This window comes from Psammomys obesus, unplaced genomic scaffold (assembly GCF_907164565.1).
Source record: "Psammomys obesus unplaced genomic scaffold, mPsaObe1.curated_primary_1811, whole genome shotgun sequence".
Classification (NCBI taxonomy): Eukaryota; Metazoa; Chordata; class Mammalia; order Rodentia; family Muridae; genus Psammomys; species Psammomys obesus.
Genome location: NW_026585894.1, coordinates 19,037,804 through 19,050,364, shown reverse-complemented (window position 1 = coordinate 19,050,364; position 12,561 = coordinate 19,037,804). Strand labels below are relative to the sequence as shown.

Below are 12,561 nucleotides of genomic sequence, written 5' to 3'. Positions count from 1 at the left end.
TTTCCTTGACAGGGTTTCTCTGTGTAGCCTTTGCTGTCTGGTAATGCTATATACCAGTCTGGTCTTGAACTCACAGAGCACAGAGATCCATCTGACTCTGCCTCCCAAGTGCTGGGATTACAGGCCAGTATGTTCTCTCTAAGAACTTGAGTTAATTTTCATGATAGTGCTAATAGTACTAAAAAGGACTCAAATCCCTATTCAAAACTCAAGTTACTGTTTTGGCTTTCTTCTCCCAGTCTATATTTTGGAAATAGGTTGAAGTGTACAAAAGTAGTAAAGGGTGATTATGAGAAACATGAGAGATTGTAGGATGGTCTCTACTGATTGTGGTATTGAAGTAGAGGCTGAGACTCAGTCAGACTTTGGGCAGAGTGCATGCGATTTTATGAAAGAAGGAGGAGATACAAAGACCTGGAGGGGACAGGAGGTCCACAAGTAGAGCAACAGAACCAAAACAAACAAAAAGAAAATAAAAGAAAAAACTGGCCACTGGGGTCTCTGTAGAGACTGATAATCCAAACAAGGACCATGCATGGAAAATACCTAAAAACTCTGTGCAGATGTAGCCCATAGACTCAGTCTCCAAGTAAGTTCCATAGTAAGGGCATCTTCTGGCATGAACTCAATGGCTGGCTCTGATCACCTCCCCTTGGCAGGGTGCAGCCTTGCCAGGCCACAGAGGAAGAAGACAGTGTAGTCAGTTCTAATGAAACCTGATAAGCTAGGGTTAGTGCACGAAGGGACAGGAATAGGGGGAGAAGGGTAAGGGAGTGTGGGATTGGGATTAATTTAATGCTTATCAAGAACCTGCTAATTTTCAAATTTTTGAACCTATTAAATAACAAGCATTTCTTAAATTTTTTAAGTCGGAGAGATTCTCATTGTATATCCCTGGCTAGATTTGAACTCCCTGTGTATACCAGGTTGGCCTCAAACTCTGAGAAATCTACCACCCTACCCACACATATCCAGAAATGAAAATTAGAAAATTAGGTACAGGCATTTATGTCATTTAAATGTCTTTATAGGCCAGTTGGACAAATGCAAGTAAAAAGCAACGTGAAAAGCTCCTTGAGCTGATTCGTCGTCTTGCAGAAGATGATAAAGATGGAGTGATGGCACATAAAGTGTTGAACCTGCTGTGGAATCTGGCTCACAGTGATGATGTGCCTGTAGATATTATGGACCTGGCTCTTAGTGCTCACATCAAAATACTAGATTATAGTTGCTCCCAGGTAAGGGGGTGCTGTTTGGCCTGCTTGTGTTACTTTTCTGCAACTTTAGTGTTAGGTAGGATGGTTTAAGTGCAGCATCGTTTCAGGTTATTCTACCATTACCTTTTAAAGATTTTAAGAATTGATGGCTCATGTAAGTCTGCCTTTCTTTGGTTTTATGAAGCATTAAAGTATGGAGAAAGTACCAACACTAGGTCATTTATTGATAGTGTGTCAAATGTAGGGTAGAAGATACTAGTTTCAAATAGATTATAAAATATTAAAGTTAAGTTACCTACTTTGGAGATGAATGTTTCCTTTACTCATAAAATATTAAGAACAATTAGAATTTTCTATATGGTATGTCATTTATTTCATCTGTGTGTTAGTACATGTTAATATATGAGTCTGTGATGAGATAGAATCTCTTAAAATGTTAAAACTCAAACTTGCCAAATTTTAAATCAAAACTATATTGAATATATATGGTAAATTCGATGCTTGACGTTTTTTTAAGATTTTGGTAGTAAATGTGAATTTAAGACATACCTAGAACACTTCATAAAAAATTTAAAGTCCTTACAGTTAGTTACTTATGTTACTCATATAAGAAAAATTAATTTCATAATTCCACGGATAAATTTATCTTAATTTCATTGTAATGTACATTTACCTTTAAATACTTAAATGAGATATAATTCTCCTGAGTATTGATCTATGCAAAACATTGACTTTGTTTAAGGACCGGGACACACAGAAGATCCAATGGATAGATCGCTTTATAGAGGAACTTCGCACAAATGACAAATGGGTCATTCCTGCACTGAAACAAATAAGAGAAATTTGTAGTTTGTTTGGTGAAGCACCTCAAAATTTGAGGTAAGACTTTTAAAACTAGAAATTTTCAAATATTTTTATTTTTGGTTTGTTGATTTCAGTTTGTAAAAGCAAATTTTAAAGAAGCTTAATGGCGTTTGAGGGAGCTAAGACAAGGGCTATGTTTGGAAGAAAAGAATGTTGTCATTCCTACCTCCTTTGTATTGATGAGGAAAGTAAGCCATAATTAAGTGATCAGTATCAAGGTGATATTGCTCCTTCATGTTGTCACATAATTATCAAAAATATTTTTTAGAAGATTCAATTACATGGAAATGTAATGATGGATGGTATGATAGAGCACTGAGCTCTGTACTATCATTCTAATATCATTCCTTTAGTATCTTGGGCCAGGTGTGGTGTTGCACAGGTGGTTCACACTTTTAATCCAGGAGGGTTCTACTCTTGCCAGGAATGGCCTACAAGAAATTACAGGGATCACATACCAATCACATACCAGCAGGAACAGTTCATGGCTTGTTCAACTTTAATTCCAGAGAACAAAGACTATACACCCCTAGAGGGGTGGGTAGGGGTATATAAGTGTACATAATTGGTTGGAACTAGGCACTTCAAGGATGCTTGATTTGCAGTGTCCCATTATAAGTGTAGAATGTCAGTGCTTAATTAACATACAGGTACAGGTAAGGGTGAGTTAGGGTCCTATGTCAGAGGCTTGTATCAAGTGTGGTTAGGGGAGTCTGCCAGATGAAGTTAGGCAGAGAGAAGGGCAGGGAGTTCTGCCTTTAGGTCTGGTTCAAGCAAGAACTGCAACCTCAACCAGCAGGGATTTCCAACACTCACAAAGAGGGATAGATGGATTTCTGTAGTTTCAAGGCCAGCCTGGTTTACACAGTGAGTTCCAGGCCAGACAGGACTACACAGTGAGATCCTAACTCAAACATACATATAAACGCACAGACACACACATGCGCGCACACACATGCGCGCACACACTAGGGGCCCATACAGTGGTTAAGAGTACTCTTCCAGAGGTCTCAACGTCAGCTTACAACCATTTATTGTTAACTCCAGTTTCAGGGAATTCTGTGCCCTCTCTGGCATTAGACATTGTGTATAATTGGTGCACGGACGTAAATGTAAACAAACACTCTTACACATATAATAAGATCAAGTATTTCTAAAGGAAGAAGCAAGCCTGTCACAGTGGTGCATGCCTTTAATTCCAACACTCAATGAGGCAGAGGCAGGTGGAGAGTTCGAGGCCAGCCTGGTCTACAAAGTTCAGGACAGCCAGGGCTACACAGAGAAACCCTTTCTCAGAAAAAACAAAAAAGTAAACTGAGTAAAATAAAATTAATGAGTAAAATAAATGTAATCTTTTTTTGTTAGGTTGATTTTTAAAGATTTATTACTTATACAGCATTCTGCCTGTGCACCAGAAGAAGGCACAAGATCTCACTATAGATTATTGTGAGCCACCATATGGTTGCTGGGAATTGAACTCAACTTTGGAAGAACAGCCCTAAATGTAGTATCTTTAGGTTCCAAAATCTGTTTATCAGAATGAATTGACTTAGAATAGTTGCCATATTAAGGAAAAATTATGTGAAGTAAAAAATAAAAAGCTGAGTGTAGTAGAAACCAAGATTCATAAATTGCATGTGAACAATACCATCCTTTCCAATTTCTATACAGTCACACTTTCCTTGTTTAATTGATACAGATTGGGGGGGGGGCAGAAGTAATGCCAAAGTAATCTATTTTATGTGTGTTGGGTCCTGTGTGCATACACCACTTGTCAGTTCTATTATCTTTCAGGTAGACATACAGTGTTCAGCTACTCTCCTAGAAATTATTGACCATTGTATGAGAATAGTGCTAGTGGTTATGAAAGTTGACTAGTTTCAGAGAATGTGATGAAACAAATTGGAAAAGAATTAAGTATTTTTCTGATGACAAGAACAACTTGGCTACAAACCAAATGTTCCCAGTGTGTAACTTAAATAGCTAATGATTTTTTAAATCTTAGTACATTTTTTTATTTGGGCCAGGGGAATGGGGACTCATTTTTGTATGGCAGTCAAAGAACAATCTGTTTTCGCCTGTCCTATAGTGAGGATTATGGGGCTCAGCGTCAAATTTTTAAGCCGGGGGAAAGTCCCTTTTCCTGCTAAGCCAACTCTGGCCTTTAATAATAATAATAATAATAATAATAATAATAATAATAACAACAACAACAACAACAACAACAACAACAACATGATTAACTAGCAGTTGCAATAGTAGTTGCACAAAGAAATTTAGAGTTTTATAATTTTCAAAAAATCACGTATTCCAGTGATTTGCTACTCCAGTATAAGAGTAGACCATCATTAGATTTCTATGAAGTAAATAGAAATTGAATCTTGTTTTCAAGTGATAATTTTTTATTTTTTGATACATTACTTTTTAATTAGTTTTTAATTAGTGAATAATTTAGTTGTAATGAACTCTTGATTGCAACAGAGTTTAATTGCCTAATTATATTGTTAAGTTCTTCTCGTTTCAGTCAAACTCAGCGAAGTCCCCATGTATTTTATCGTCATGACTTAATCAATCAACTTCAGCACAATCATGCCCTAGTTACTTTGGTAGCAGAAAACCTTGCAACTTACATGGAGAGCATGAGACTGTATGCCAGAGGTATGTATTATTGTAAGATAACTAAATTGTAGGAAGTAACGATGATTGCCATTTTCTGTTAATGAGCATAGGAACGACAATTTTATTTTTAAAAACTTATATTATTTTGTGACTTAGAGCCATGTATACTTCGAGATCTTATAAAGCCTAAACATCAGTCCAACGTTTAAATCTACTTGCCTTTCTGAGGGAAATTTTTTTTTTCCTTTTCTACTTGGAGTTCTGCCAGTCAGTGTTAAGAATTACTTATGTCCTTTGAGGTATGTGCCTGTATTCCTGTATTACCTTCACCTTTCAGAAGTGTGTTCCATATGAGGGATATCTTCCATCACAACGTAGTTTGCCTTCTAAACAGCCATATCAAAATCTTTTCACTAGAATGCTTCTTAGTACACGTTTTCCTGTCTTTTATCCCATATTTATAGTCCAGCACTCCCAAAATATAATCCACCTACTATGTGCTGGTTTTTCCTCACAGGCAGAGAGAACTTTATATACTATCAGTGTTATAGGCTGAATTAGACATGGTTCCTATACTTACCATTCTTTTGATATGTTATAGGATCTGTAGTGGTGTATATTTAAAATGAGGATATTAATAATATTACAGTAGAATGTCCTTGACATTGAATCAAACTCGTGTTCATAAATCACCAAAATTTTATTTAACACTAAAAATTCATAAAAAAGCACCGTTTAGATAGACCTACTGATACTGATAACTTTGTGCTTTTAGATTTCTCCCCTTTGGGCCAGGTATGTCCTCCTAAATGAGGTGCCAGATAAACAGTTACAGCATCAGGAGCTAAGGATCATCAATTAGTGATCTTTTATCATTTCAGTCTTAAGTCTCTTCCCATCATCATGGTAAAACATTGAAGCCCATATAGGTATATAACCATGTGGTATATGTTCTGTACCAAAGAAAGCCAAAACCACTGAGAGAAGTAAGAACATCATAAGCTCTGTACATAGACACTCAAATATTGGGATTTTAATTCATCAGACTTTCTGTGATCTATTGGTGATACATTATTTTTAATTATCAGTAGAGCCTCTGCCCCAAGTTAAAAGATTCATACAGGTACTGTGCACTCTCCTGCTGATTTTTATTCACTTGATTTTCATTTCAGAGGTTGAAGTCTGGTTTTTGGTACTTAGGAGGAGGTGGTACACGTAGTTTAGTTCAGCCTCACTAAGGTTTTTTACTTTTTTTGAGTCAAATTCTGCATGAATTATTGTCTTAGTTTTATGGTTACAAGAATGCTTTGCGTTATTTTTTTCTAATACTACCTGTGAATTATGTCTCAGTGTCAGTCTGCACACACATTTGAGTCTGAAATGTGACCAAAGATACTATCTGTTAATGATCTTGAACCAAGTTACTTACCCTATAAAACATCTGGCACATAGGAAGCACTGGATATTTTAATATTTTTCTCAATTCATTGATACCACACACCTTCCTTTTGTTCTTATCAAGAACAGTCTTGTTCTAGTGAACACTAGTCTATAGGCAAGAGGTAATTTTTTTAAAGCTTTGACGTTACTTCTATGGTAAAAGCCGCTAACATGTTTGAATTTGCAATTGCGATTTAAATTACAGAATATGCTTGTGCGTAGTAAAGTGATTACATGGATCTCATTATAGATGAGCTGTTCAACAGAATAACATCAGGCTTTCACAGTTCACTGACTCTAAAATTATAGGTAACCATTGCATCAGCATTAAGTACACGTTCTGTTCGTATTTCATCACAACCATCTTCAGTTCTAGGGTGTTTGGGGGAGCACATCCTCAGTCACCTCAGTTAAATGGTCAGTAGACTCCACCTTCTTTTGTTTTTGGGGGCTCCATCTGTGTTGTTGCTTTTCCAGCCCCTACCCCTGGTGCGGGGAATCCTTTGTAGACCAGGCTGGCCTCAAACTCACTAAAATCTGCTTTCTTTCCACCACTCCAGTACTGGAACTAAAGGCATGCACCTCCATGCCCCAGCTCTGCCTTCTATGTTAATGTTCTTTTTTTTTTCCCTCCTTTTTTGTTTTGTTGTTGTTGGAGTTGTTTTAGAGACTGAGTTTCTCTGTGTAGCTGTGGCTGTCCAGGGCTAACTTTATAGGGCAGGCTTGCCTGGAACTCATAGTGATCCACCTGCCCTGCCTCCCAGAGTGCTGGGATTATTGGCATGCACTGCTGCACCTGACACTGTTAACATTCTAAATAAAGGAAGACACCAATATTTGCTTGTGTGTTAGAACTACTGGTGCTTTCTTGTGCTGGTGTAAAGCACCTTCTCTTTCACTGAAGCTTTAATTCACTGGTAGGATAACTAGTTATACTGGCCTCAGCACTTACCTAACATACCGTTTTTCCTTGTTACCAGCCATGAAGTACTAAGTTCATGTAGATTCTTCTTGGCTTTACAATTTCTTTTTAAAGATAGTATTAACTGTTTTTGCAACGTTTTCTTTCTACGTGGAGAAATGCCTCAGCAAGGACATCTTAACTGAGAAAAGCGTGACAGTGACCAAAGAATCAAGTTTATGTATAAAGGATGAAGGATTTGGCTTTTATTGGCCAAAACTGGATCAAAATAATGAAAATAGCTGTACCCATCGAAAAAATTCAATGTGAATATACTCAAAGGACAATTGTAAACATTAAATGAAACTGAAGGATTTAACTTCTTGAAGTGTAAAAATAAAAGACTCAGTGGACTTAACAAAACAACCATTTAACTGGGTAAAAATACAAAATTTAATTTTTAAGTGCCTAGAAATTGTTACAAGGAGTTATCTAAAAAATATCAGAAGAGAAGCGTTTGACCCACAACTGTTCATTTGTCTCCACAGTAAACTTCATTGTGTGGCTGGCAACTATTGTGGACTAGTTTGACTAAGGAGTAATTGCTCTGCCAACAACTCCTAGTCTAGGACTGTATTTGGCTTCTCACACAGCAAGGTGTTGACCTTTATCCTTAGTCCAGTTCTTGTTACAGATACCCTCTTATTTATAGGCAGATGTGGATAAAAGGAGTCTTGACCTAATTACGATGCCCACTTAATGTCTGTATAAGTTGAAACGTTGTAGGCCTGGATTAGGGCCCTAATACTATGGCCTTATTTTCAGCTCAACATACTGAATCTTGTTGCTATCCTGCCTCTGATTCCTATCTAGAGACACAGACATTTTGCTCAAAGTTTGGAGATAAGTCAAAGGGACAGGGTTTCTGCAGTTGGTTATACCTGAAGAAACCAAAGCCTTCTGTGTCAAGTGAATTGTCTTAAAGAAAAAAATGAGAGAGAGAGAGAGAGTGATGGGTATATGTCTTTTACTGCCGACATCAATGAAATAGTACAACTTACAGTTTACTTATAGCAGGCAAAATGAAGCCCTTCTGTGATCCCAGTCTCACGGAAGGCTCAGTAATGCTCTCTGAGTGCATTATGTTGTACCACCCACTCAGAGCTGGATATGGAATAGGTGGAAATTTCTTCAGAGAAAACTGTAGATAGCTAGTAAGAACTTAGATAGCCATGGCAAGATAGAGTAGATCACACCTGCTAGGCTGATAGCACACTTGGTATTGCTGACTGAGACTTCAGAAGTTGGAGCTTCATTCTTTGTGGGCTTTGGCAGTTCCTCAGAATAGTAACCAGAATTTACAATAGTATGGCCCATATTCCCAATAAGTGGAAACAAACTTGTAAACCTGGATGTGAACATTCATAGCAAACTTGTTATAATATCCAAAAGTAGAAATAGTCCAAATATCTTAATTGATTGAAGATATAATGAAAGTGATGTGTTTATAGTAAAATATTAATTCAGAATATCAAAAGAGTAACAGCTACAATACATATGAATCTTGAAAACTGCTAATTTGTGGGGCCACTCAGAAAAAGACTATATTACATAATTTTACACATGTAATAACTCGAATATACTAAGGGTTGTATATGAAGATTGAACTTAGATGATCTATATAGTCTGAAGCAGAAAATGTAGTATATGCAAGACTAGTGCTAATTACACAACTCCCTTAAAATGTAGACATGGTGGCTCACGCCTTTAATCTCAGCACTCAGGGAGGCAGAGGCAGGTAGATGTCTGTGAGTTCAAGGCTAAGCCTAGTCTGCAAAGGGAGACCAGGACAACCAAGTGTACACAGAGAAACCTTTTCTTGAAAAACCAGCAAAAAATATTTTATTTGCTGGGAGGTGGTGGCACACACCTTTAGTCTCAGTGCTCAGGTAGAATTGGCCAGCCGACCTCTGAGTTTGAAGCCAGTCTGGTCTATAAAGGGAGATATTCAAGGCTACGACATTTGTCTTAATTTTTAAAATGTATTTATTATATGTGAGTGAATGTTTTTCTTTTGTGTGTGTGTACTGTATACATATTTGTTACCTGAAGAGAGGTCAGAAGAGGTCATCAGATCTCCTTGGAGCTGGAGATACAGTTTGAACCACTATGTGATGTGTCGGGAATTGAGCAACAAGTAGTCTTACCCACTGAGCCAGTTCTCCAGCACCAAGTTAATTTCTTATAATGCATTCTGAAATGGCTTTCATAGCTTGATACTTAATACATCGTGTATGTTGATTTCCAGCTGTGATTTAATACCTATTCCCACCCATTTTCAAAGATGCCTGAATTGATCATATATACTTCCTCAATGAGTTACCTGCCACATATAGATAATACAAGCCAGGAATGGATTGTCTTCGTATTTGCTAGCAAATCAAGTAATTGTTGGAATAAGTATTAAAGCTCAATTGTCTTTGTTTGCTTGGTGTTTTGTTTTTGAGACAATATCTTTCTATGTATCTTTGCCTGGCCTGGACCTCAACTCAGTGTACCAACTCAGACTCTCAAAAGATCTTTCTGCCTTTGCCCTCCCCAGTGCTAGGATGAAAGGTGTGCACTAACATGCCTAGCTTTTTAAAATAGTCTATATGCCTTTCTACAGGAAGGAAATCCTCTCTTCCCATGTAGCACAAAGCTATTTATTTTAATTTTTATTTTTTATGTGCATTGGTATTTTGCCTGCATGTGTGAGGGTGTTAGATTCCCTGGAAGTGGAGTTGCAGACAGGTTTGAGTTGACATGTGGGTGCTGGTTGTTGAACCTGGGTTGTCTGAAAGAGCAGCCAGTGCTCTTAACTGCTGAGCCATCTCTTCAGCTTCTGTTGTCTTATTTCTTGACTTTTGGCTTTCATTTGATTTTTTTCCAAAGCTCTATGTCCTGTATGTTAGGATTAGGACATGTTGCTAAAACTAGTGGGAAAAATTAGCATCTTGGTAGTAGAAAAGCCATTTCACATTGATGTAATCAAAGTGACTATGGTGAGGATTGTCACAAGGTGACATATCTGCCTTCTGATTGTAATACCAAGAATATATAGCATCACTTTATAAAAAATATTTGCCCAGAATTGATAGCCCAAATATATGAAAGAAGGATTGTTCTAAAAAATTTTAATAGTACATTTAGCAGATCAATGTCTTTGGGTTGTACAAAAGGAATGTATTTTTAGTTAGGTTGGAAAGTCCCAGTAATTAGTAGATTTCCAGTTGTCTTACTTATATACTGATAGAATAATAATTTTTTCTTTTAACTGACAAGTTACTTGGTTGAAATCAACATTGGTATTATCCATATGTATAATACATTGTTTTTTTAATTTTCAGATCATGAAGATTATGACCCACAAACTGTGAGAGTTGGAAGTAGATATAGTCATGTTCAAGAAGTCCAAGAACGACTTAACTTTCTTAGGTTTGTTTGCTATAATTAGTATTGCTCTCTGACAAGAGTACATTGACTGACCTTGCTGTCTTTATTTTTTATTTCCCTTTGCCATATCATCTTGTGATGCTGGATGTTCTAATATTAGTGTTTTGGTTGTAAGCACAGTCACCTTCTCACTCCTTGAAGCTTTAGGGTAGACCTCTCATTTAGTTATGCTGGAAATGTTTACTTTTTAAAGGATAAGTTTTTATACTTACACAGTCCAGGTAGAGAACCGTACTATTGTTAGTAACATAAGGTCTAAGCAATTAAGAGAAAAATTCTCTTGGACCAAAGTGGTCTGAGTCTTGTAGTACTTTGTCGTAACAGTGGCTGGCAAAGTCAATTTGAAATCAAATTAATAACGTCATCTTTAAAAAGAATGAGCAAAATAGTTACATTTTACTAACCCGAACTCAAATGTTTGAAACTAGATTTGGTCCAGTACATAATCCCAACACTCAGGGAGGCAGAGACGGGCGAATCTCTGAGTTGTGGCCATCCTGGTCTACAAAGCAAGTCTAGCATAGCCAAGGCTACACAGAGGTCTTGAAAACTCCCTTGTGGTCAAAAGTTTATAATGAGAGGTTCATTGTAAGTTAGAATCTCCAGCATATGTAGTTTGTGCTAACAAATGCTAAGGTAATCAGTACTTCTGAAAATTGGTTGTGTTTGTAGTTCTGATAGTTTCTGGAGAGTATTTCTTGTGTTTTTGTTTTGGTTTGTCTTTTTCTTAGCTGTTGACTTATTTTGCTCCTTTTGTTTTGGGGAGAAAATAGGAATTTAACTTGGGAAAAACAGTGCCATGTTTTAAGACTATTGCTATTTGTTTAAAGTTGATGAGGTGATCACTTGAGTAGAACGTCCTGCCTCCTCACATAGATAGTTATTGCCATAATCAGTCATAGTTATTGATGACCTGTTTTGGTTTAGAGCTAGAAAGTGGTAGAAGCCCCTTTGCCATATTGAAGTTTGGAAATGAAGTATTACAGCCCCAGCTGGTTTATGTTAGTACTTATTTGTGAACAATAGCAGCTCAGCCTAAAGCAAACGAACGTTATTTTACCCTATGCTAGTAAATAAACACTACCCTTTACCTTCTATTTGACCATAGGAAACAGTCATGTTTTAGAGCAACCAGTATAAGACAGATGGTTTGTTTGTAGTTTTGTTTTTTTGTTTTTTTTTGTTTTGATAGGACCTGCTTTTTGTGTAGCTCTGGTTGTCCTGGAACTCAGGTAAAAACTGAGAAACAAGTTCTATATGTATACTTGTGATAGAGCTGTTATTTCATACATAAACATGTAGGTTGTATTTCAGGATAAACATTAAATAAATTAATTTTTTCTATGTTTCTTTAAGATTTTTATTGAAGGATGGCCAACTGTGGCTGTGTGCTCCTCAGGCAAAACAAATATGGAAGTGCTTAGCAGAGAATGCAGTTTACCTTTGTGATCGTGAAGCCTGTTTTAAGTGGTATTCCAAATTAATGGGGGATGAACCAGACTTAGATCCTGATATCAATAAGGATTTCTTTGAAAGTAACGTGCTTCAGCTTGATCCTTCCCTATTAACTGAAAATGGAATGAAATGTTTTGAAAGATTTTTCAAAGCTGTGAATTGTCGAGAAGGAAAACTAGTAGCAAAAAGAAGAGCCTATATGATGGATGATTTGGAGTTGATAGGATTAGACTATCTTTGGAGGGTAAGTCAAAACTAGAAGAAGCTCTGTCAACATTGCATCTGATATTTAATGAATAAATAACTACAACTAAACTTGGCGTATCAATTATGTATTCTGTGGTGTTTGTCCCAGGAGTCTGGGATTCATCCTTATATTTGTGTGTTCTTTATTAGCATTGCTTAATTTAGCATCTTTTTTTTTAATTTTTATATACACTAGCGTTTGACGGCATGTATATCTGCGTAAGGATGTCGGATCCCCTGGAACAGGAGTTATAGACAGTTGTGAGCCACGATGCGGGTGCCTGGGAATTGAACCCAGGTCCTCCGGAGAAACACTCAGTGCTC

At 36.9% G+C, this 12,561-nt stretch overlaps 1 protein-coding gene across 4 annotated transcripts in view; it reads left to right on the top strand.

The window, feature by feature from the left end:
• Usp9x (ubiquitin specific peptidase 9 X-linked) overlaps window positions 1–12,561 on the top strand; it is a 106,496-nt gene that overhangs the window by 42,585 nt on the left and 51,350 nt on the right. For 2 of the 4 annotated variants that reach the window (XM_055599527.1, XM_055599525.1), the window contains exons 12-16: window positions 1,032–1,238; window positions 1,960–2,096; window positions 4,606–4,739; window positions 10,431–10,518; window positions 11,893–12,235. In XM_055599527.1, the coding sequence (XP_055455502.1) occupies window positions 1,032–1,238; window positions 1,960–2,096; window positions 4,606–4,739; window positions 10,431–10,518; window positions 11,893–12,235 (909 nt within the window). Of the gene's footprint in view, window positions 1–1,031; window positions 1,239–1,959; window positions 2,097–4,590; window positions 4,740–10,430; window positions 10,519–11,892; window positions 12,236–12,561 lie in introns of all 4 variants that reach the window. The other 2 variants (XM_055599526.1, XM_055599524.1) reach the window with 1 other exon arrangement.